This window comes from Mastacembelus armatus, chromosome 4 (assembly GCF_900324485.2).
Source record: "Mastacembelus armatus chromosome 4, fMasArm1.2, whole genome shotgun sequence".
Taxonomy (NCBI): Eukaryota; Metazoa; Chordata; class Actinopteri; order Synbranchiformes; family Mastacembelidae; genus Mastacembelus; species Mastacembelus armatus.
Window position 1 is genome coordinate 14,700,736 of NC_046636.1, and position 26,906 is coordinate 14,727,641.

At 40.8% G+C, this 26,906-nt stretch overlaps 1 protein-coding gene across 1 annotated transcript in view; it reads right to left on the reverse strand.

Annotated features, from left to right (window-relative positions):
• LOC113129299 (cadherin-2-like) overlaps positions 1-26,906 on the reverse strand; it is a 131,073-nt gene that overhangs the window by 36,355 nt on the left and 67,812 nt on the right. Inside the window, exons 3-8 of the mRNA XM_026305216.1 lie at positions 21,252-21,481; positions 15,846-16,019; positions 10,418-10,573; positions 2,004-2,148; positions 1,731-1,903; positions 720-857 (exon numbers count right to left, since the gene is read on the reverse strand). Coding sequence (XP_026161001.1) covers positions 720-857; positions 1,731-1,903; positions 2,004-2,148; positions 10,418-10,573; positions 15,846-16,019; positions 21,252-21,481 — 1,016 coding nt within the window. The remainder of the gene's footprint in view (positions 1-719; positions 858-1,730; positions 1,904-2,003; positions 2,149-10,417; positions 10,574-15,845; positions 16,020-21,251; positions 21,482-26,906) is intronic.

Genomic DNA, 26,906 nt, shown 5'->3' on the forward strand with positions numbered 1-26,906 from the left:
ATAATTGAGAATGGCTAGTTCCCAAAATACAGATCACATTTCACACACTGTTTTTCAGGTGAAACCTGTTTGGCTTTAACTGAAAAAAACAAACATAATTGGTGTTTCACTGGCTTTTCACTCCTCCTGAAAAATAGTGTCTTACCATCTCTTTGCTGTAATAGAATCTGAGCCTGCAGGGTGTACTACAAAGCATGGTAAGTGGGTTAGCGAGGTTTGTTGAGTCTAAGCCCGGGTTTCCAAGGACACAAGGGTGGCTCTCTTTTAACCTGGCTATATCACCATGTTGATTTATGCTGCAAAATTAACCTGAGCAGGGTTAGTTACATTTTACATCAGCCATAGCCACTGAATGGTCTGCAGTTTTTTGCCAGTTTTCTTTGGATTTATTTGTGGTTGCTGTGTTGCTTTTTGTGGTTAGAATTGTTTCAAATTCCTTGTAGCCCTCCATAAAAATTATTTGCTCCTCTTGACAGTATATGTATATGGCATTTGATCAGACCTTTTTTTTTCTAGGAAGACAGGTAAAATGACATGCATGAAGTCTGAAGCAGAAAACTGGGCCTAGCAAGTAATCACCATCCTAGTCCCATTTACCTCTGATTGCAGCTTTACGCTTTGTTTAGCCCAATTTTAAGAACAAAACCTGGGTATGTTGAAATACCTTCATTGTACCGCAGTTTTAGCTTTCCTCCGGGCATGTGTGTTTGTGAACCTACTGTGTCTGTAGTGAATTCAGGGGGGTTGTCGTTGACATCTGTGATCCTGATGACAGTAGTTGCAGTGTTGGACAGGCCGTAAGTGGGGTTTCCTTCCATATCTGTAGCCTGAATGATCAGGGTGTACTGGGTGACTTTCTAGAGGAAAACAGAGAACAAACAGGGCTAACAGTTTCAAAAGATGGCCCACTAATTCAATTGTAACCTTCTACACACTTAGTGAGTATTCCACCATCTGTTTTAGACGGACATTAAAAAATAAGCCACAGTTCAAATGGTGCAGGTAATAATTAGATATCAAATTAAAGCCATTATGCTAAAAGTGGAATGTCTTTCTGTCAAACCAGCTGATTATATAATAAAAAGGTTTAAACATTAATAGTTTCACAATTGTGAAAACTTCACTGGTTGGAGACCATGTGTTATCATTTGAATATAAGTGGACATTCAGTGGAGATGGCATAAGTCTTACTATCAAAGTATAATAACACTTTAGTTGCCAACATAATTATGGAATTGGAGGTTTCTTCTGTTAAAGGGAGTTTTCCTCTCCACAGTCGCCAAGTGCTGCTCATAAAGGATTTGTTGGGTTTCTATGTAAAGTGCCTTGAGGTGATTGTATTGTGAATTGGTGCTACACAAATTAACTGAATCAAACTGAAAATTGAATTACAACAATATATTGACACAATTAGCAAGTTAGTAACTGTGTGTAAGAATGTAGAAAGGTGTTAAATTTTCCTAAAATTACACTACAATTTTAGAAAACTTGCTAGATTCAGTCCATCCTTAAAACCTTAATTGTACATTGGTGGGCAAAGAATTGTCACAGAACAGACAGAACATTCTATGGGATCTACTGATGTACAGATATTGCTAGAAAAAAAAAAGCTTTCTTTACACTGTAGGGAATGTTATAGGCTGAACACACATTCACAGGCTGAGAAGCAGCTGCTCTATGTGAGTTCAGAGATGGCCTTACAAAATACCCGCTCAAGCACGCACACACACCTCCCGATCAAGGCCTGCTGCCACAGTGATGATGTCGCCAGTTTTGTTGTTAATGGTGAACATGTTGGAGGAGGGGCTCTGGGGATTCTGGGAAAGGATCTTGTATCGCAGCATCCCATTAGCAGTTTTTGGATCATCCTTGTCCTCTGCTGTTACTGTCATCACAAATGATCCTGCAGGAAAACACACAGCAAGTTTACACAGATAAAAAATCATAAAATCCTCAAGTAAAAGAGTCCGTGTTCACATATATGTGTGTGTGTGCATTGGTACCAGGCTTGGAGCCCTCAGGTACCGAGCCGTTAAAGATGGTGTGTGTGAACTCTGGTCTGTTGTCGTTCTGGTCAATGACGTTAATAACAATGTCGATTGGGTTCTCCACCTGATTCCCATTCAGATCCACAGCATGGGCTCGCAACTGTACAAACACACAGTCACACACAGACATCCACAAACAAACAAGGAAATTTTTTACAAAAACGTTAAGTACTAATGAAGAAATGCTGCTCTGACTGAAATGTTTACGAAAGCATGCTAATATGCTCACAATGACAATGCTGACATTATCACATAATCTTTACAATTAGCTTACTATCATATAAATAAGTAATGTTATGGTTGATATGTATGTCGGTAGTACTTCAGATACTTGATTATAAATAACTGTGGGTGGCTTACCATTACTAGTTATTCCAATTTATCCTGTGGCATCTATCCTGTTACACTGTCTATACTTAATACAGTGGGTACGGAAAGTATTCAGACCCCTTTAAATTTTTCACTCTTTGTGTCATTGCAGCCATTTGCCAAAATCAAATAAGTTCATTTTATTTCTCATTAATGTACACTCAGCACCCCATCTTGACAGAAAAAAACAGAAATGTAGAAATTTTTGCAAATTTATTAAAAAAGAAAAACTGAAATATCACATGGTCATAAGTATTCAGACCCTGTGCTCAGTATTGAGTAGAAGCATCCTTTTGAGCTAGTACAGCCATGAGTCTTCTTGGGAATGATGCAACAAGTTTTTCACACCTGGATTTGGGGATCCTCTGCCGTTCTTCCTTGCAGATCCTCTCCAGTTCTGTCAGGTTGGATGGTGAACGTTGGTGGACAGCCATTTTCAGGTCTCTCCAGAGATGCTCAATTGGGTTTAGGTCAGGGCTCTGGCTGGGCCAGTCAAGAACGGTCACAGAGTTGTTCCGAAGCCACTCCTTTGTTATTTTAGCTGTGTGCTTAGGGTCATTGTCCTGTTGAAAGGTGAACCTTCGGCCCAGTCTGAGATCCTGAGCACTCTGGAAGAGGTTTTCTTCCAGGATATCTCTGTACTTGGCCGCATTCATCTTTCCTTCAAATGCAACCAGTCGTCCTGTCCCTGCAGCTGAAAAACACCCCCACAACATGATGCTCCCACCACCATGTTTCACTGTAGGGATTGTATTGGGCAGTGATGAGCAGTGCCTGGTTTTCTCCACACATACCGCTTAGAATTAACGCCAAAAAGTTCAATCTTGGTCTCATCAGACCAGAGAAACTTATTTCTCATAGTCTGGGAGTCCTTCATGTGTTTTTTGGCAAAATCTATGAAGGCTTGTGTCTTGCAATGAGGAGAGGCTTCCGTCGGGCCACTCTGCCATAAAGCCCCGACTGGTGGAGGGCTGCAGTGATTGTTGACTTTGTGGAACTTTCACCCATCTCCCTACTGCATCTCTGGAGCTCAGCCACAGTGATCTTTGGGTTCTTCTTTACCTCTCTCACCAAGGCTCTTCTCCCACGATTGCTTAGTTTGGCTGGACGGCCAGGTCTAGGAAGAGTTCTGGTCATCCCAAACTTTTTCTATTTGAGGATTATGGAGGCCACTGTGCTCTTAGGAACCTTGAGTGCTGCAGAAATTCTTTTGTAACCTTGGCCAGATCTGTGCCTTGCCACAATTCTATCTCTGAGCTCCTTGGGCAGTTCCTTCGACCTCATGATTCTCATTTGCTCTGACATGCACTGTGAGCTGTAAGGTCTTATATAGACAGGTGTGTGCCTTTCCTAATCAAGTCCAATCAGTTTAATTAAACACAGCTGGACTCCAATGAAGGAGCAGAACCATCTCAAGGAGGATCAGAAGAAATGGACAGCATGTGAGTTAAATGTGAGTGTCACTGCAAAGGGTCTGAATACTTATGACCATGTGATATTTCAGTTTTTCTTTTTTAATAAATTTGCAAAAATTTCTACATTTCTGTTTTTTTCTGTCAAGATGGGGTGCTGAGTGTACATTAATGAGAAATAAAATGAACTTTTTTGATTTTGGCAAATGGCTGCAATGACACAAAGAGTGAAAAATTTAAAGGGGTCTGAATACTTTCCGTACCCACTGTATGTCAGCAATTCATCAAGTTGACATTTAGGTAAGTCCATGGATCATCCAATAGAATCCCCATCTCTGGGAGCCTTGAACATCTTTTCAAAACATCATTGTAATTTAACAAATATTTGTTGAATAAAATATAGCAATCATATGAGAAGGAGGAGCACTTTAGAATGACTTTAAATGTAGATTTTCGAGGTGATGTTTCGTTAACGTAACTTCGTTGAATACTAGTGATACTTTTTCATGTTAGACTTGTTTTCAGTCCAGTGTTCATCAGTATATCCTATGCATAAGTACTGTACTAAATATGCAAAACAACATTTACACAGGAACAGATCTAAGAACAAAACATTCCCATTTGCAAACAACTTCCTTAACACTGACAATTCAAAATTAAAATGTATAAGTGTATACGCATCTTTAATGTTCCTAATCAGAACAACAGACTTATGAGATGTAGCTATTTAGCACAAAATGGTCAAGGAGGCTAAACACAGCTGTTGATTGTCTTTGAACACTCAATAAGTCATTCCTTTACAGCTTATGTAGCATCTGTAAGAGGCTCTTAAAGAGCAAAAGCCTCCCTCATGAATAAACATACTGGCCAATCCCAGCTCCCAGCTCTGACAACTACATCCAATCACATGAATATTCATCACTCAGCTTAAATGCAAATTACCCTACTGCAACGGCAGATTTCCACTCCCCTGTGTGAGTTGTGTGTGTGCCTTCCTAAAAATCAAAAGGTTGTGCTCTCTGAACTGTATTAGATACAGTGAGCCAACACCAAGTCTTTTTTGTCAAGAATTTCTTCTTTATCTTGTGCATTAGAGAGAATATACCCAGGATCGAGTGACAGCAAAGATGAAAATAAAAAGAGAGGGATGACATGCAACCAAGCTCATGAGGCAGACTGGGAGCACATTGTGAGGCAGACCTAAATAATTTCAAATCCACTTCTACTTCTAATACTATTTTCTTAGTACCAAAAAAAAAAAAAAAAAGCTTGTGCTAGTGTTTGCATTGTGGTTAATAGTAAAGTGCAATTTATGTGACCTGAATCCAGTTTTTAATTCCTTTATCAAACCTATTTACATTCAGTTTTTGGATTTTAAAGCTGAAAATTAGTAAACTGGAAAGATTGAACAGAGATGTGTTGTTATTGGCAGTTTTGGCCAAACCACTCCCCAAAAAACAGCCATTCGACACACAACCACACAGTGATGTTTCTTTAATCTGACTACAGGTCTCCGGCTGACTACAGAAACCGGTTTACACACAGCTGAACAGTTGATTATAGATGTAATATTTTAATGTGTCCATGTTGCTGGGCTCAAAGGAGGCACACAAGTCCTTCTCACACTATAAGTGAATATGGATTAAAGAAAACAAGACACACCATGACAATAATAAGCTATTGAAGTGTCTGCAGGCTGTCAGGCTGCAGATACACACACACACACACACACACACACACAACAGCAGTGACAATAGACAGGGGTGATGGTGTTAGTAGTAAACAATATTAAATCTGGTGTTAGTCATGCCCTAGTCTCTCGCACCCAAAATGGAAAACACAAAAAACAGTTCTACTTGTAACTGTGTACCATCCTCATGTCCCTTCGTTTTTAACTGCATTTCCAGACTTCCTATCTGATTTAGTGCTTAGTTCAGATAAAGTCATTATAGTGGGAGATTTTAACATTCATGTAGATGCTGAAAATTATAGTCTCAGCCCAGCATTTAATTCATTATTTGGTTTCTCTCAAAATGTAAATAAACCCACCAACTGTTTAATCACAGTGATCTTGTTCTGACATATGGCATTGAAATTGAACATTTAATAGTTTTCCCCCCAAATCTTCTTTTGTCTGACCATTCTTTACGATTTATGAATTTAATATAATGGACATCTTGTCCAGGGTGTACCACTGCCTTTCACCCAAAGAGAGCTGGGATAGGTTCCAGCAGATCCCCGTGACCCTGGTTAGGAATAAGTGGGTATAGATAATGGATGAAAGGATGGATGGATTCCATCTTTATTTACTTCTATTTCATGTGCCAACACAGTAGAGGGCAGCTGCCTTAATCATACTTCCTACCAAGTTGATTATCTTGTTGACAGTGCTGCAGCCTCTCTGTGTGAAACACTTGATACTGTGGCTCCTCTGAAAAAGAAGTTCGTGAGCTAATCAGAGGAGATTAGCTCTATGGTACAATTCACACATTTGTACTTTAAAGAAAGCATCACGAAGGCTAAAAAGGAAGTGGTGTTACACAAACTTATCTAGCCTGGAAAAACAGTCTAATAACATAGAAAAAAGCTCTGAGTAAAGCCAGAACTGCTTACTATTCATCACTAATAGAGGAAAATAAGAACAATCCCAGGTTTCTTTTCAGCACTGTACCCTGGCTGACAAAAATCACAGCTCTGTTGAGCCCAGTGTTCCTTTAGCTCTCAGCATTGATGACTTAATGAGTTTCTTTCAGAGATGGCAAAAGTACTCACATCATATACATAAGCAGAAGTACATATACTTGTGTGAAAAAAGACTCTGGTGAAAGTAGAAGTACCGATTCAACTCCTTTACTCAAGTAAGAAAGTACAGGGTCTGAAATGTACTTAAGTAAAAAAGTAAAAATGTTTTGGGTTTTTGTTTTTGCCATCAATGATACACAATACATCTTTAGATAACTCCACAAAACTTAAAAAAAGTTTGACACAAAAAACAGGAAATTCTTCTTTTTTTATTAACAACCTGCACAGAGCTGGTACAGGAAACAAAACACAATGCATTCACCATGAATCATTCTTGGAGCTACCAACATCGAACAGTTCTTTTAAATGTGGCCATGGATGGGGAATGTCTTGCTTTTCCGAATCTGCTGCAAGGTCGTTGGACTCGGCAACACTCCCTAGATCCCTAAGTTTTCTTTCTATCATAACCTGTAGACTCATTCAATTTCCCTCTCTGGTTAGTTACGTATTTTACGTCTTGTCCTCATCCGCAGAGGTCGAAAAAGTAACAGGCCTATTTTGATAATGTAAGGAGTAGAAACTACAGATATTTGTGTTTAAATGTAGGGAGTAAAAGTAAAAAGTCAACAGAAAAATAAATACTCAAGTAAAGTACAGATACCTGAAAAATCTACTTAAGTACAGTAACAAAGTATTTGTACTTCATTACTTCCCATCTCAGGTTTCTTTACAAATTAAATCAGAACTATTAGAGATAAGATTTATCAGATCATTCCTGTAGCTGCCACAGATGAATCTTCTACTACAGTAGCTCTTGAATCATCTGTAAGACCACCTGTTATGTTTAGACTGCTTCAAATCATCAACTGCTCAAAGATGTCCTGCTACTAATTAACTAATCTTTATTAGACCTCGTCAATTTATCTCTAGTAACAGGCTACGTACCTTAGGCTTATAAGATTGCAGTAATCAAACCGTTACTCAATAATCCTAGTCTTGACCCAGGAGTCCTGGCTAATTCCTAAGATCCTTGAAAAAGCTGTTGCAAAGCAACTATGTGACCACTTACACAGGAAATACCTATTTGAGGATTTTCTCTTCTCTCCTCCCACCTCACATGTACAGTGGGTACAGAAAGTATTCAGACCCCTTTAAATTTTTCACTCTTTGTGTCATTGCAGCCATTTGCCAAAATCAAAAAAGTTCATTTTATTTCTCATTAATGTACACTCAGCACCCCATCTTGACAGAAAAAAACAGAAATGTAGAAATTTTTGCAAATTTATTAAAAAAGAAAAACTGAAATATCACATGGTCATAAGTATTCAGACCCTTTGCAGTGACACTCACATTTAACTCACATGCTGTCCATTTCTTCTGATCCTCCTTGAGATGGTTCTGCTCCTTCATTGGAGTCCAGCTGTGTTTAATTAAACTGATTGGACTTGATTAGGAAAGGCACACACCTGTCTATATAAGACCTTACAGCTCACAGTGCATGTCAGAGCAAATGAGAATCATGAGGTCGAAGGAACTGCCCAAGGAGCTCAGAGACTTGTTGTGGCAAGGCACAGATCTGGCCAAGGTTACAAAAGAATTTCTGCAGCACTCAAGGTTCCTAAGAGCTCAGTGGCCTACATAATCCTCAAATGGAAAAAGCTTGGGATGACCAGAACTCTTCCTAGACCTGGCCGTCCAGCCAAACTGAGCAATCGTGGGAGAAGAGCCTTGGTGAGAGAGGTAAAGAAGAACCCAAAGATCACTGTGGCTGAGCTCCAGAGATGCAGTAGGGAGATGGGAGAAAGTTCCACAAAGTCAACTATCACTGCAGCCCTCCACCAGTCGGGGCTTTATGGCAGAGTGGCCCGACGGAAGCCTCTCCTCAGTGCAAGACACAAGCCTTCATAGATTTTGCCAAAAAACACATGAAGGACTCCCAGACTATGAGAAATAAGATTCTCTGGTCTGATGAGACCAAGATTGAACTTTTTGGTGTTAATTCTAAGCGGTATGTGTGGAGAAAACCAGGCACTGCTCATCACCTGCCCAATACAATCTCAACAGTGAAACATGGTGGTGGGAGCATCATGTGGTGGGGGTGTTTTTCAGCTGCAGGGACAGGACGACTGGTTGCATTTGAAGGAAAGATGAATGCGGCCAAGTACAGAGATATCCTGGAAGAAAACCTCTTCCAGAGTGCTCAGGACCTCAGACTGGGCCGAAGGTTCACCTTTCAACAGGACAATGACCCTAAGCACACAGCTAAAATAACAAAGGAGTGGCTTCGGAACAACTCTGTGACCGTTCTTGACTGGCCCAGCCAGAGCCCTGACCTAAACCCTATTGAGCATCTCTGGAGAGACCTGAAAATGGCTGTCCACCAACGTTCACCATCCAACCTGACAGAACTGGAGAGGATCTGCGAGGAAGAATGGCGGAGGATCCCCAAATCCAGGTGTGAAAAACTTGTTGCATCATTCCCAAGAAGACTCATGGCTGTACTAGCTCAAAAGGGTGCTTCTACTCAATACTGAGCACAGGGTCTGAATACTTATGACCATGTGATATTTCAGTTTTTCTTTTTTAATAAATTTGCAAAAATTTCTACATTTCTGTTTTTTTCTGTCAAGATGGGGTGCTGAGTGTACATTAATGAGAAATAAAATGAACTTTTTTGATTTTGGCAAATGGCTGCAATGACACAAAGAGTGAAAAATTTAAAGGGGTCTGAATACTTTCCGTACCCACTGGATATGCCTCCACTGAATGTCACTAACTTTGTGCCTTCTCTCTCCCATAATGGGCTCTCTCTCTGTCCTCTCTCTGTACCTTCTGCAGGTGTCTCTGGTCCTGGAGCTGTATATGGCTGATGTGCAGTTACTGGCCCCAACAACATGCACAGTGTTTATTTGTTGTTTATTTTTGCTTGCCTCCTTTCCCTCTATCCACTCACCCCAACAGGTCGAGGCAAACTGCAAACTGAACCTGGTTCTGCTGGAGATTTCTTCCATTAAAGTGAGTTTTTCCTCACCACTGTTGCCAAGTGCTTGCTCAGACGAGATTTGTTGGGTTTCTGTGTAAAGTGTCTTGAGATGAGTTTTATTGTGATTTGATGCTATACAAATAACATCCATCCACGGATGCCCCCTGACACCTCAGCTGGTTCCTTTCGATGTGGAGGAGCAGCGGCTCGACTCCGAGCTCCTCCCGGGTGACCGAGCTCCTCACCCTATCTCTAAGCCACTCTGCGGAGGACACTCATGTTGGCTGCTTGTATCTGAGATCCTTTTGGTCAAGACCCTGAGCTCATGACCATAGGTGAGGGTAGGAACGTAGATTGAGAGTTTCGCCTTTCATGACCATAGGTGAGGGTAGGAACGTAGATTGAGAGTTTCGCCTTTCAACTCAGCTCCTTCTTTACTTTGCACCGATCCATCTGTCAATCTCCCGCCTCCGTTCTTCCCTTAATCATGAACAAGACCCAGAGATCTTGTTCTCCTTGGAGAATACATGTCACCTTTTTCCGGTTGAGAACCATGGCCTCTGACTTGGAGGTACTGATTCTCATCCCAAATAACATTGAATTTAATTTAACTGAAGATTATAAATTTTTTGTAGGAGACTACAGATAGACTTTCACTCTGAATGAAAAAGGCAGTACATGAAACATGCCCCCAGTGACCCCCTCAGATGTTTAAAATAGGACAAATGTCTTAATGTTAAGTAGTAAGAGAAATTAAAAACAGACAACAATTATATATTATATATTTTCTGTGAGTGTAAATTAAATACAATGGCCTGAATTAAAACGTTCAATGTTTTCTTTGCTGTTAGAGTGAGTCTTACATGGAAGTTTGAGATGTGCTCTCTGTCCAGAGGCTTGGTGACAGACAGCTGGCCTGAGATTGGGTTGATGATGAAGATGCCAGTCGGAGGCTGATCAGCCCCAGGGCCCGTCACACTGTAACGAAGCATCCGGTTCTTATCACGGTCTGATCGGATCTGAGGAACAGACAGGGAGGGAAACAGGAAGGTTTTACAGTTAATTTACTATAGACCGAATGGATCTGAAATAATGTTGTAAGTTAAAGATTGTAGAGTAAGTAGGTTAAGGCACTTTCAGTGTAAAACTGCCAGAACAAAATACGTTTTTTTGATTCACTTTTTGTGTCATCTTCTGCCTCTACTGCTGTCAGTGAATTTTACTACACTTAGAATGAAATGATAGTGACACTACACTTTTTGGGTTTGACCTGAATGTGTCTTGAATGTCAGGATGCTTTAGGCTTACACAGGCAACATTCAGAAAATGCTCGAGGCTGCTGCTATATAACCACACACTGGTTTGAGATGATGTCAAAGTGTGATGTTTCGTGCATCATTAATATCCTGCATGCTGCCCATATGATTAAAACAGAGCAGAGAAAAACAGCACTGTGAAGACACTAGGACAAGTTTAGGAAACACACACACAAAAAAAACAATCAGAGCATGAAAATAGACAATAAACTAAAAACTCAAATTATGCATTTTTAAACTACAAGAATCACATCAGTATCAACATAACTTCTTCTTATGGTGGCTGCTCCCTTCAAGGGTCACCACAGCGAATCATCTGCCTCCATTTAACCCTATCCTCTGTATCCTCCTCACCCACACCAACTATCCTCATGTCCTCCTTCACTATATAGTGGGGCAAAAAAGTATTTAGTCAGCGACCAATTGTGCAAGTTCTCCCACATAAAAAGATGAGAGAGGCCTGTAATTTTCATCATAGGTATACCTCAACTATGAGAGACAAAATGAGGAAAAAAATCCAGAAAATCACATTGTCTGATTTTTAACCCTCTGGGGTCTGAGGGGGTTTTTGGGGCCTGGACAAATTTTGACATGTCCTGACATTTGTGCCTTTTTCAGTGTTTTTTAAACATATTAATGTCTAAAGTCTGATAACACTGTAATCAGCACAAAATTGGCTACAATAATATGTGAGCAGCAAGTTTATACATGATTGTGTTTTTGAGAAAAAAGTGTTTATGCATGGTTAGTGAAAAACTACAATTTTTTACTCACTGAAATAAGACCATAAAACACAAACAGAACATTGGTTCACAAGACTTTGGAGACCTGCATGTTGTAGGCTAAAGTGTTTACTTCAGAGTGCTGTGAATGTCATCTTGTTCACACATTCACAGTAAACAATACACTGATTTAAATTTTCTAAGACACTTTTTGTCCAGAAAGGCCATATGCAAGAGGGTGTGTCTGAGGATGAATAGTCATGTGATTTACCTGAGAACACAAAAGACGCACTGAACGACCAGACAAAGGCGCGCATAATGAGCCTTTCAGTCAATGTAGATGGGACGGATTAGTGCAGCACAGTACAACACAATGAAGAGCCAAACGATCCTCATTTGAGTTAAAATCAGTGTTTTTACTCTGAGGACAAGCTAAACTATTTGTCTCTGTGTGGAATGTAAGGAGCGCCGCTTCACGTGCGTAACGCGCCATCATCCAAACGCGCAGAAAAAGTGAGTAAATTCTATGATGAAGTTTGATATTTTGTGTCATTTCTCGGGGGTGTGCACATATTTACCTGGTACACCTGAGATTATTTACATGTGAACAGTGGACAGTGTACAAGGCGGGACCGCATTACCTGTAATGAGGTGAGACAGGAAAAAACAGACTTCTCCTTACATTCATACGGATTAAATAAAAAGTGATGATTTGTTTTTGACTTGAATTGTTTCACTCAAAAGTAAACATTTCAAGCTTTCTAGCCATATAATTCTTATTTTTATGAGGCAAGTATTCGCTGAGATTCTGGTTGTTTTATTTATGCGTCTGTGAAGAGAAATGGCAGAGACAGAAAAGTCCGAGACCGCACCCTGTCGGCTTTCTTTATTTAAAAAAAGCACAACGTTTTGTTTTTATTATGATGGTATACCACTAAAACTAGACCCTTTACAGATTTGAATGATATACTTCTTTTATCGGTACGATCAGAATTGACGGAGTAATTTAAGTTTGTTTCGGCCTTATCAGAAAAAGATGCGTCAAAACGCGCCGGCGCGTTCGTCGACCCCAGAGGGTTAAAGAATTTATTTTCAAATTATGGTGGAAAATAAGTATTTGGTCACCTACAAACAAGCAAGATTTCTGGCTCTCACAGACCTGTAACTTCTTCTGTGTGACTGTTTGAGGTTGTGGACAGATGTCTTTTATACTGATAATGAGTTCAAACAGGTGCCATTAATACAGGTAATGAGTGGAGGACACAGGAGCCTCTTACAGAAAAGCCTCTGGACTTCTGGACATTTTCTCCCTCACGCCACTGGATCCCTCTCGTTTTGGATTTTGTTCATGGACTGTCTTTGTTTGCCTTCACCTCAGTTAAGTAGTTTTCTTTTTGTGTTCTTTTCTCCAGGATCTCTCATGTCATGTCCCCTTGACCCATTCTCCCCATGTCATGTTCCCTCCATACCATGTCCCATAGTTCATGTTTCCCTGTTGCCTTTCATGCCTTGTTCTCCTGTCCATGTTCCCTCCATGCCATGTTTTTCCCTGCAGTCTGGTGAGTCCCCGTGAATGTGTGACCCAGACTTCCCTGCTTTGTTCCCTTAGTCTCGTCCATGTCCCCTAGTAGTCTGGCGAGTACCCATGAGTGTGTGACCCAGACTTCCCTGCCTTGTTCCCTTAGTTTCGTCCATGTCCCCTAGTAGTCTGGTGAGTCCCCGAGTGTGTGTGTGTGACACAGACTTTCCTGCATTGTCTCCTTAGCCCTGTTTCCTCTTAGGTTTGGTGCGACCCCAAGTATGTGCGTGTCCCAGTCCCCATGCCTTGTCCTTCTAGTTCATGTCCTCGCCCCCTTTGTTCATGTTGCCTCATTCCTTAGTTTAGATTTCCATGTCCTTGTGTTTCCCGCCTTGACCTTTCCCCACCAAGCCCTGTATTCTCGTTCCTTGTCCTTTTTGTTTTTTTGTTTAAAATAAAGTTCTATTTTACACCTGAGTACAAGTCTGGGCATATCATTGGTCCTAATAACTGTTATAACCCCCGCGAAGCGTGACAAATGTATTCACTGTCCCTCCTCTGAACATGTCCAAACCATCTCAATCTGGCTCCCCTGGCTTTTTCTCCAAAACATCTAACATCAGCTGTCCCTCTGATGCACTCATTCCTGATCCTATTCATCTTCATCACTCCTAAAGAGAACCTCAACATCCTCAGCTCTGCTACCTCCAGCTCTGCCTCCTGTCTTTTTCTCAGTGGCACTGTCTCTAAACCATACAACATTGTTGGTCTCACCGCTGTCTTTTACACCTTTCCTTTCATTCTTGCTGACACTCTTTTGTCACACCTGACACTTTCCTCCATCCGCTCCAACCTGCTCGCACACGTCTCTTCACTTCTTTTCCACACTCTCTGTTGCTCTGCACTGTTGACCCTAGGTACTTAAAATCCTTCATTCCTCTCCTTTCAAGAGCAAACCTCCACCTCTCTAGATTTTCCTCCACCTGCTCCCTGCTCTCACTACAGATGACAACATGTCCAAACATCATGGTCCACGGAGATTCCTGTCTAACCTCATCTGTCAGCCTGTCCATCACCACAGCAAACAAGAAGGTGCTCAAAGCCGATCCTTGGTGCAGTCTCACCTCCACTTTGAACTCCACTTACCCTTACAGCAACCCTCTCCACTGTCTTACAGCTCTCATACATGTCCTGCACCACTCGAAAACATACTTCTCTGCCATTCCAGACTTCCTCATACAAAACCACAGCTCCTCTCTCGGCACCCTGTCATACGCTTTTTCCATATCTACAAAGACACAATGCAGCTCCTTCTGGCCTTCTCTGTACTTCTCCATCAGCATTCTCAAAGCCAATATTGCATCTGTGGTACTCTTTCTTGGCATGAAACTGTACTGCTGCTCACAAATGCTCACTTCTGACCTCAGCCTAGCCTCCACTACCCTTTCGCATAACTTCATTGTGTGACTCATCAGCTTAATTCCTCTGTAGTTTCCACAACTCTGCATGTCTCCCTTGTTCTTAAAGATGGGCACCAGGACACCTTTCCTCCATTCCTCAGGCATCCTCTCACTCTCCAAGATCTTAAGTAGCCCAGTCAAAAACTCTACTGACACCTCTCCCAAACATTTCCATACCTCCACAGGTATGTCATCAGGACCAACTGCTGTTCATCTCTTCATCGCCTTCCTCACTTCATCCTTACTGATCTTTGCTACTTCCTGCTCCACAACAGTCACCTCTTCTACTCTGTGCTCTCTAACATTTTCCTCATTCATCAACTTTTCAAAGTATTCCTTCCATCTTTCCATCACACTTGTGGCACCTGTCAACACATTTCCATCCCTGTCCTTAATCAACCTAACCTGCTGCACATCCTTCCCATCTCTGTCTCTCTGCCTCACCAACCTGTACAAATCCACCGCTCCCTCCTTAGTGTCCATCAAACAAATCCTCATATGCCCTTTATTTGACCTTTTGCCACCTCTACCTTCAACTAAGGTTAACATTTTATAACTTTAAAGAGAAAGCAAAATGATTTATTTAACTTATGTTTTATCTCCTTTTTGTTTATATGATTTTGTTTCAGTGTGTGATAATAATTGCCTGTATGCTAAAGAGTTAGATATTATGTACGATGTCCCTCAGGGGTTCCTCGTTCACAAAAAGAAAACCCTCAACAGTGTGCTACTGCATATATTGCATAATTATGCAGATAAACAGTTCAGCCCAGGAGAGGTCAGTTCTTAGATGACTGCACCGAAATCTAGTCATTTCTGTAATTCATACTTAAATTGTATTTCTTGTCTTAAAAATCCTACATTGCCTTTTTCCACAGTACATTTCTGAAAAACGTGAGAATTCTAAAGGTCATCTGATTCAGGCCTTCTCTGTGGTGCAATGGTTAATGCAAATACAAAGTTGGTGAAGCTTCTTTTAGTTGTTATGCTCCCAGCTGCTGGAAAACTATCAGACTGCATTAGGTCCGCTGTGTCAACATTTAAAAGCACACTAATAATATTCTTTTATTTCCTGTGCATTTGATTAGCTTTTATTTTTGAATAGTTTTTGATTGTTTTAATTACAGTTACACTATGTGCCTTTTATGTAATTTGCATTATTGTAAAACTCAGTGTATTTCCCTTCAGCTGAATGTGCTACTGTATATGTGTTCAGTCAGTAAAAGGCTGGGCTGGCTTTTGTGTGTATGTATGTGTGTGTGTGTGTGTGTTACCCTGACTAAGTCCTCAGGGAACTGTCCTCGTGAGTTCTCAGGGACGTTAATAGGCGGAATGACCCAGTCCCTCTTCACTCGCTTCAGAGTGCCATCACCCCTGACAACCACGCTGTGCCATGGAAACAAGATCTCTGGTACCCGCTGAGTCAGTGTTGCATTACTGGGCTTTACCTGTAGAAACAGTAAACAAGCATTGGATACGTGTGTGTGTGTGCGCGCGCACACGCACGCACGCACGCACGCACACACACACACACACACACACACACACACACGCAGTGACAGGTGGTAGTCATTTATCAAATGGACTATAATGAGAGCATTAATCCAGATCACTGGAATGAGGTAAGAAATGCCCTGACTCACTAAGCCTTCACAGCAAGGAAGCTCTGCAACTCAGTTGTGTATGTGTGTGTGTGTGTGTGTGTGTGCATCTTGTGCAACCACAGATTTGCACAACAGTGCTGAGCAGCTACACTGCAGGGTTCAAAGAGGACGATAAGGTAAAAAGAAGAGCTTCTCATTTTCTCTGCCCTCCCACCAATTACAGTAGCTCAGGCCCTGACCTTGGAGGCATGGGTTGGTATTTTTAGCAGAAATAAATTCATTATCCATCATTTAAAGCACAAAAAATTGTACAATACATCGTAAAAATATATTCAACCGAAGAGTAATCAAGAGACCAAACTTGTGGCAAGAGAGGAAATCGAGTAAATTGGTAATAACGGAACATATTAAATTAACATAGTAAATGAAACAAGGCTGGTGCCTGCCTGTTGGAAATTTCCTCTCTCTGGAAGGCTCCTTTACAAATATGTATCAAACTGTGGATCTGTTATAGGGACAAACCTGAATCTAGTTTCTTTTTAAATCACTTTGTTTCTGCAAGAACTGTAGTAGCATGGGGCTGTTCTTCGTACACTGAGTAACAGCTGAATTATTTTGTTGATGATCTGATAAGATCCCAGAAGTGTAATGTCAGAACTATTCAGGAGCAGATTCGTTCTTTAGATTATTCAGTGTAAATAAGATAAGTGAACAGGAAGTCCATGGTGCATATGAACGCATCTTACTGTACATGGTTTTTATATGGGTGAGCTGCTGACAAAAGTGTGATTCGATTCCAGAAAGTACTGTGAGACAGGACTCTTTGGCCCCTTCCAACCCGTTTTTAATTGAATCATACAGTTTCATTTGGGAGGGGATAAGTTATTTATGTAGAATATTAGCACATCATATTAAGGGCCAAAGAAAGTATGTTCACTATAGTCAATGTGCATTACTCTTAGATTTCTTCCAAATGGCAGTTGCCTGTTGGTTAGTAATGTGGAAAATTCAAGAAAGGTCGCTGTTTGTCGAACTCTTGGAAAACATAGTCTGCCTTGCACTTATTTGTCTTAAAGTCAAAGGGGAGTTAATTGATATGAAGTCTATTATTAATAATAATGGTGTTATGGCTAATACATCACGGTGGTAATGGTTTGCAGTTTGTATTTAATTTTCACTTGTGACACTTATGACTGGTACTGTACTATAATATAAATATAAATAATATTGGCCAATATATTGATATCAGATTTTTTTTTACTTCATAATATCAATATCAGCATCGGCCACAAAAAACCCATATCAGTTGCGCTCTACTGATTAGTGGCAGAGAATGAGGATGACCTAACTTCTTATATAATAATGATATGTAAATATACATTGTAGTTCAGCAACATGAATATGGGGGACTTTTTTATCAACAGCAAATTAAACAGAGGCAGAACAGAAATCAGGGAGGTTTCTCATTAAATTATTATATTCTTTATAGTGTAAAGGTCTACAGTAAGATAACTTTGCTTCAAATAACAGAATTCTAAATTGAGAACAATTTAAAAATTACGGTATATTTTTCCCATCACATATTTTGGTGACCAGCGGAGTCAGAGAACAGAAATTCAACATTTCATATAAGTGAGGTATTCTGAAAGGTGACCCCATCTGATAAGCCAACAGAGACCGGTTTTTACTGACATTTCAGACCTGGTTGGCTATGAATGTTATGCCTGCTCATCTCACTATTCAGTTTCATCTGATAACAGCCCTGGTCCTGCCTCTCAGTTGAAGGGCACAATGCTGACACTGCTCCCCTGGCAATGAGTGGTTGTTAACTGCCACTGCTGCTCCTTGTGAATTTTCCTTATGAAGGATTGTCGACAGCTTCTTTCACTCTCTATAATTCTCCTCCTTTACTGGACCCAGCGAGTGATACCAAGAGCATCTAAAGCATATGGCAGTGGACTATTTCTGAGCTGTGTTTAGAAGGACAACCAATCAAGGCCAGTGTCTTGTCTGAATACATGCAGAGGGCTTTATTATCGCTGTTGAACATGAAACAAAGTAACAGATGGCTGTTTGACTCGCTTTGTCTCTGCAATCAGCACTTGGCCAACCTCAGATGCCTGCTGAGCTGAAAAAACTGTGATTTTATATCTGTCCATAGTTCATCCAATATTACTGAAGCTGTGGGGGGAAACAGTCCATCATGCTCTGCCTGTTTAATGATTTTGCTTGTCAAAAATGTAATTTCTCTCTTCATACATGCTGGTATTCTCAGACATCCAGGTATGTGTTAGCATGGTCAGATTCTGTACATGTTAATGAACTCACAGTTATTTAATATCTAATGTCTCAGTGGCAGTCAATCTGTATGCATTCATTTTCACTTGACAATGAAGGGCTGGGTAGTGCATGTGAATAACAGTGAATAGAAGAAGCACCTGATTAAATAATAACTAAAGCTACCATTGTAGTTTTTTTTACTGCAGTATGTTTGCGGTGCTGTGGCGGTGGCATTGTGTCAGGAATACAGTGGTTATAATCCTTCCTTAGTCTAAAAAAATCCAATGTGCAGTCCCTCTTTCTGACAGCAGGTGTGTGCCTGTTTGTGGATCTGCAAACATACAAATACAGTGCCAGATAAATGATTATAATCTGTTACACCACGTTTCATGTATCTAGACAAAGATCTATTAAACATGGAGCACACCACCAACATCACCAAAACATCTTTGTGAACACTCATTTCAAATCTGACATATCACACAGCTGCTGTCACAACCATATGTTGTCTTTAATTTTATCAGCAAAAATATTGTCAACTGGGTTTCATAAACCACAATATAGCTGACCACAGACTGGAGATTTAACGGTATACTACTTCACTATTTTAAATCACCTCCCCCAAATTACTATTCTGTAGTCTACTATTTTAGCCACTTGTGCCATTCCTACCTCTGTATTAATTATTTTTACAGGCAGAAAAACAGAAACAACCACGTAGTACAGTCTACAACATGGGGTTTCCAACATATACAGTGCTGTGAAAAAGTATTAGACAGATTTTTTTATATTTTTGTATCTTTGTCATGTAAAAGATTCTGATAATCAAACAAATTATAATATTATATATTATATATGAGATAACCCAAGTAAATATGAAATGCAATTTTTAAACAGTTACACACAGTTTTATCTGTGATCCCACCCCCAATATCAAAATATTGTTGCTTGTGGGGGAGCTCAAACACTAGATTTCACTCATTTCCACCTGCTTCTACCTGACATTTATTTATGTTAACATACCGTCAATTATAGCACAACATTGTTTTTGAATTCAAAGCAAGTGAGTAAATGGAGTGATTCTGTCCTTAAAGCCATTAAAGGTCTTTAATTAGAAAAGCTTTATTGAGACTAGCTTCTATGGAAGTTTTTTATTCCTTTTTCAATTTGGAATAAATTTTCCAATTGAAAATTCAATGTGCAATTTAGTCATGCAATTTGTAAAAGCATTTTGCAATTGTTCAATGTGCAAAGTGACAATTCAATACTCAATTTGCTTCAAATTATATTGGTTAAAATTTTAAATGAAAGCAGAATCAACTACATGTCATATTGTCCTGGATTTTTGGTCTCTTTATTCAAATGTGCCAGTGAAACAGTGCTCCCATGGATTGTATTTTCATATCATTGACACCAAACTCTTTTGGTGTCAAACTTCAATCCGAAATGCAAACTGTCACTTACTCATCAAGGCAGGTCCATGCTTGCATCTGCTATGACCCACTCCTACCCTGCAGCTGATTGTCTAACTCTAACTGTAAGCTTGACCAATCAAAGCAGCAATTCCCAGCCGGACAGAAGAGGAGTAAATATTTATGCCTTTATTTATATAGGGAGTAAAGTATGGCAAAGTCAGCAACAGCAGTGGTTGCAGAAGCTCTTTACAAACAGAAAAAAAGCAGTAACATTACTCCTCCATCTCCAGGCATACAGGACTGTGTTGGCTGCTGGCACACTGGTTATCAACCGAGTCAGGGCGCCGATATTTTAAATAATTAAGATTAATGTTTCAGATACAGCTGTATATTGAAGTTAGATAACAAATAAATAGGGAAGAACTCTTGATTTTACACCATCTACAGTCAAGAATACTGAAAAAGCAGTTGCTGAGTCAGTGCTGGTTTGTTCAGTTTAGAAGTTCAAAACCATGTGCATGTGAGACAAAGTTCAATCCTGGGAGCGTGACAGCTGGAAGTTGCATCCCATATTATAAAGAACACTGTTCAGCCTCAAAGTTCACTGCTCCACTACACAAGAGCCCACATACACATTTTCTTGGTCAGACAACTGTGGTCTCAAAGGCAAACATATTTTACATTATTAGTTTGTCGAGGAATATCTGTGCATGCAAATATATCGCATACTTGCTTGTGTAAAACACAGGAAAATCTGTAAGTTGAAAATGGGGTAGGCAGTAAGGGGTCAGCCTGCCTTGTCTATTATTGTAAATGAGAGCTTCACAGTTCTTTGCCTGTCAATTAAGCTTTAGATTGCAGAACGTATACTATAAATTCTGAGGTTTACATGTTCAATCAGGCAGTGAGGGGCTACAATTTAAGGAGGTTAATGAGCCTATGGATCTGAGAGCAGAGTAAACTGTCTTGAAAAAAATCATGTCCCTACCGAAGGTGACTTATCCATGCTTCACGGAAATTAAATGACAGACGTTCATTGAGAGTAATAGGAATGGGGGATGAAGTTATTACATGGCAAAAAACAAACAAACAAACAAACAAACCAAAAAACAAACAAAACAGGCTAAACATTCCTCCTGCTCCATAAAAACCAGGCAAAAATAGATTTTCAAACACACAAGCAGAGTCTCATGCTAACGTTAATTTGATTTCCCAAAGTTGCATTTGTAGTTTCAACTTAATGAATGCAAACAAGATAATGAGAAAGATGGCTTGCTGCAAGCCAAATGCTTTGATTGAAGAAGACTTTCCTAGATCTTCACAGTAAGCTGTTTGTAATCAGTTAGCTGAAAAGAGCTCGCTACTTCCACTAGTATTTTACCTCTTTAGGTCCTAAGCTGTTGCCATGTGAATGGGCACGAAGGTTCAGTCTGGTATTCCAGACCTGTTTGGACTGTGGGTCTTGAGCGTAGATAATCACCACAACTTCTTCCTTTCCTGACAGGCTGAGGCACTTCAGGGTATAGACCACGCCATTCTCACTCACCCTGAAGGCAGACGAATCTCCAACATCAAACCACACCTTCTCACCACCACAGTCCATGAAGCTCACTGTGGAAGAGAGAAATAAAGAAAGATATCAGACTATCCATCAATCACTAGCATGACGTGCTGTGTGTGTGTGTGTGTGCTACATTGCGAAAAAGATTAGATGTCTACACACACATAGCAGCCATTTTGGAGAGTGTAAAATTTTCCCACAAGTGAGCTCATGTTTACATACTGTTGAAACAAGGCCCTTTTCAAACTTGCCACAAACTCTATACTAGTTGTTTTGATTCTGTCTCCTTTTTATTTAAATGGCATCTGTTACTACCGCTCATCAAATACAGGCGGCTCAATGTGTATTTTGGAGAGATCTATTAGCAAAAATAGAATATAGTGTTCATAAATATATTGCCATTTGTGTATAATCACTGGAATCACACCAATCGTTGCATTTTCATAATCTTAGAATGAGCCTTTTAAGTCTACTTAGAGAACAGGTCTCCTTTCATTGAGGCAGCCATGTTGTACCACCATATATAGCTATATTGTATAGCCCAGAATAGACAAACCAAACACTCAAACAATGGCTCCATACAGGAAATCATGTTTTGTTTTGAAGATAACAACCAACATACCCTCGTGGCTCAATGGCTTGGGTTGTGAGAGGTGCTCAGAAGTTTACATTCTGCAGTCTCACATTTTATTCTTTCATATTTTACACTTTGCAACTTTAAAGTGGCACCTCTCACATGATGACAAACGTGATCTCAGCAACTCTCAAGTTGTAGACAAGCCTGCAAAAAAAATTGAACCCCTTCATCCTTCACAGGTATAGTCACAATCAGAACAAATAGCTACCAAATCAGAGCTGCAGGGTTTGCGTGCCATGAATAAATGCACCAGATGATCCTCAAGATTTCCTAAATGTTTTCTTAACTTCTTAAAGTTTTATTTAAGCCTTAGAAAACACACTGGGCTTGAATTATTTACTCACCATGGAACAAGGAGATATATAATACACTGTAACTGTTTTCCCAAACAGTACAAGCTGCTTAAAGACAAATTTAGGAGATTAAAGGGGCTTTTAAAAGGTTAAAGAAGAAATCAGTGGATGCTAAAATAACCGAGTCTGTTAGGCCCCGAGATCTCTGTTTCCTGTTTTTCGTTGTTTTGGTTAGTTCCTGTCTCGTTCTGTGTTCCTTTCCCAGGCAGCCTTGTTCATTAGTTAGATTATGTTCAACTGCGTTCAATTAGTTCTTCAGTTGTGTGTATATACAGTGGGTACAGAAAGTATTCAGACCCCTTTAAATTTTTCACTCTTTGTGTCATTGCAGCCATTTGCCAAAATCAAAAAAGTTCATTTTATTTCTCATTAATGTACACTCAGCACCCCATCTTGACAGAAAAAAACAGAAATGTAGAAATTTTTGCAAATTTATTAAAAAAGAAAAACTGAAATATCACATGGTCATAAGTATTCAGACCCTTTGCAGTGACACTCATATTTAGCTCACATGCTGTCCATTTCTTCTGATCCTCCTTGGGATGGTGCTGCTCCTTCATTGGAGTCCAGCTGTGTTTAATTAAACTGATTGGACTTGATTAAGAAACGCACACACCTGTCTATATAAGACCTTACAGCTCACAGTGCATGTCAGAGCAAATGAGAATCATGAGGTAGAAGGAACTGCCCAAGGAGCTCAGAGACAGAATTGTGGTGGCAAGGCACAGATCTGGCCAAGGTTACAAAAGAATTTCTGCAGCACTCAAGGTTCATAAGAGCATAGTGGCCTCCATAATCTTCAAATGGAATAAGTTTGGGATGACCAGAACTCTTCCTAGACCTGGCCATCCAGCCAAACTGAATAATCGTGGGAGAAGAGCCTTGGTGAGAGAGGTAAAGAAGAATCCAAAGATCACTGGGGCTTTATGGAAGAGTGGCCCGATGGAAGCCTCTCCTCAGTGCAAGACACATGAAAGCCCACATAGAGTTTGCCAAAAAACACATGAAGGACTCCCAGACTATGAGAAATAAGATTCTCTGGTCTGATGAGACCAAGATTGAACCTTTTGGTGTTAATTCTAAGCGGTATGTGTGGAGAAAACCAGGCACTGCTCATCACCTGCCCAATACAATCCCTACAGTGAAACATGGTGGCATCATGTTGTGGGGGTGTTTTTCAGCTGCAGGGACAGGACGACTGGTTGCAATTGAAGGAAAGATGAATGCGGCCAAGTACAGAGATATCCTGGAAGAAAACCTCTTCCAGAGTGCTCAGGACCTCAGACTGGGCCGAAGGTTCACCTTTCAACAGGACAATGACCCTAAGCACACAGCTAAAATAAAGGAGCGGCTTCGAAACAACTCTGTGACCGTTCTTGACTGGCCCAGCCAGAGCCCTGACCTAAACCCAATTGAGCATCTCTGGAGAGACCTGAAAATGGCTGTCCACCAAAGTTCACCATCCAACATGACAGAACTGGAGAGGATCTGCAAGGAAGAATGGCGGAGGATCCTCAAATCCAGGTGTGAATAACTTGTTGCATCATTCCCAAGAAGACTCATGGCTGTACTAGCTCAAAAGGGTGCTTCTACTCAATACTGAGCACAGGGTCTGAATACTTATGACCATGTGATATTTCAGTTTTTCTTTTTTAATAAATTTGCAAAAATTTCTACATTTCTGTTTTTTTCTGTCAAGATGGGGTGCTGAGTGTACATTAATGAGAAATAAAATGAACTTATTTGATTTTGGCAAATGGCTGCAATGACACAAAGAGTGAAAAATTTAAAGGGGTCTGAATACTTTCCGTACCCACTGTATATCCCCTGTGTTCCTTTGTTCCCTGCCGGAACATTTAAGCGTGTTTGTGATGCGTATCTCAGCCTTGTTTTCCGTTCCTGTACTGTCTGCCTGTCCGCCGAGTAGCAGAGAATATTTGTGTTTTGTACCTGAGCCTGGAAGATCCAGGTAAATAAAGCCTGTTGTGTTCCACACGTGGGTCCTACCTCTCCTTCATCACACCGACACCACCAGATATCCTAACAGAGTCAAGGGAAAATTCAAGTAAAACCTAACGTGCTTATAGAAGGACATTACAAAAAAAAACAACGGACCTGGCCAGAGTTGACTGCCTGTAAATCCCAAAACCGAGCATAGGATTTGCAGAAGTACAGTATAACCATAAACAGGCAGAAAGAGGGCCAGTTTTCAGCAGGAACAGCAGGAGTGTTGTCACCCTGCAATTCTATCCTCTGTTTTTGTGTGCCAACCACAGCCTAACTTCAGGGAGGAAATAGCTTTTGTGATTTATGTGGAGAGGCATAGGCCTCTGATGATTGCTGATGATTGTTGTTTCGGCCTATGGGCCGAACAACAGTGAGAGACCTATCCCCGACCTGAAGGCACAGGGAAACGACCCTTTCACTCTGGGGGGAAAACTCCAACAAGTGGCGGCTGAGCTGGGGAGCTATGAGCAAGCCCACACCAGCTCGCCGCCGCTCACCGCGAGCAACTCCAGAGTAGAAGAGAGTGCAGCCTTTCTCAAGGAGCTGGGTTCCAGAGCCCAGGCTGTGCGTGGAGGTGAGCCCGACTATCTCTAGTCGGTACCGCTTGACCACTGCCCGATCCACTATGCACCAGCCCCTTATGGATCCTCCTGCGGGTGGTGGGTCCACAGAAGGGCGGCCCCACGTCACTCTTTCGGGCTTTGCCAGAGTTGACTGCCTCCAGGCGCTGGCCTACAGGCCCGAACCCCAGGCCTGGCTCCAGGGCGGGGCCCCGGCTTCGCCATGCTGGGAGACGTCGCGGTCCTCGTTTTTCGTTGCATAAGATGTCCCTGAACCGCTCTTAGCCTGGTCCATTACCTAGGACCTGTTTGCCTTGGGACACCCTGCCAGGGGCATATAGCCCCAGACAACATAGCTCCTGGGATCATACCCGAGTGCCCGCTCTCCATTCAAATACTTGCAAATTTTTCAAATTGTTATGCAGGGGGCGCTATAGCACCTACTGTGATTGTGTTCAATCACCTGGATTCAGGTCCCCGGGGTCTAAAATTCATCAGTTGGTCAGATTGAAATTCAACAGTGCGTGTGCGATCTATCACACCTCGAAGGTGCCAAAAATGTACGTCAAATTTGCGTGTCCGTCAAAGGAAAACCGTAAAAATTAATTACGAAATTTGGATAACTTTTGCTTCCCCTCTCGTATAGATGAGGCTGACCAAGAATGAGCTCATTTGGTCAAAAGCCCAAGGAGGAGTTTGTTCTAGTCTGAGGTGAGCAAAAACAGTGAACTCAATGACCTCAAATTACAACTCCCAACTAGTGAACTTCCTTGTTGGTGATATGACCTCGACATGATAAGCTTTTTTGCTTGGCCCGACATGAAGAATAAACATGCCACGTTTGGTGAGTGTGCGATGAAAAAGTTGGCCTCCCATTGGCGTAATGTATTTTCATTTTTCTCTGGGACGCTGAAGAGCCATTCTTTTGAGGTTGTTTATGAAACCTATAAAATATAAAATTTTCTGGGCAAATATTGGTGAGTTTTCACATGTTCAGGGGGTCAAATTTGAGGTTGTTACACTGAGAAATAATAACAAGAAAGAAATAATCCTAAGCCCCCCTGCTTACTCGTCCCTTGCACGTTGATCAATTATAATTGTCCCTGTTCCATGACCTTCAGTTAGTGCTCGGGCCTAAATATAGCTGCAAGCGGCGATGTGCGGCCCTTGCCTCGAATGAACCGCCTCCCCCAGCGGACAGCCTCAAATGAGAGCAGGATTCAGAGCTGGAAAGCTGAGGTGGGGGATTTGTTCAACTTACACTGAAACACTTTACATCTCCATGGTAACCAGAGCAGCAGTTGTAAACATAGACACACATTTCCAGATGTATTGAGACATAAAAACACACAGACACATATATTAAGACATTAAGAAACACATTCAGCCACACAAACCATTGCACACACCCGTGGGCACAAGCAGACCAGCAAACCTACACATTTATCATTGTAAATGTTCATTTGACAGGACTAGCAAAGCTGAGGTGGGGGATTTTGTAAAATTTTGGGGGCCTGGACAAATTTTGACATGTCTTGACATTTGTGCTTTTTTCAGTGTCTTTTAAACATATTAATGTCTAAAGTCTGATAACACTGTAATCAGCACAAAATTGGCTACAATAATATGTGAGCAGCAAGTTTATACATGATTGTGTTTTTGAGAAAAAAGTGTTTATGCATGGTTAGTGAAAAACTACAATTTTTTACTCACTGAAATAAGACCATAAAACACAAACAGAACATTGGTTCACAAGACTTTGGAGACCTGCATGTTGTAGGCTAAAGTGTTTACTTCAGAGTGCTGTGAATGTCATCTTGTTCACACATTCACAGTAAACAATACACTGATTTAAATTTTCTAAGACACTTTTTGTCCAGAAAGGCCATATGCAAGAGGGTGTGTCTGAGGATGAATA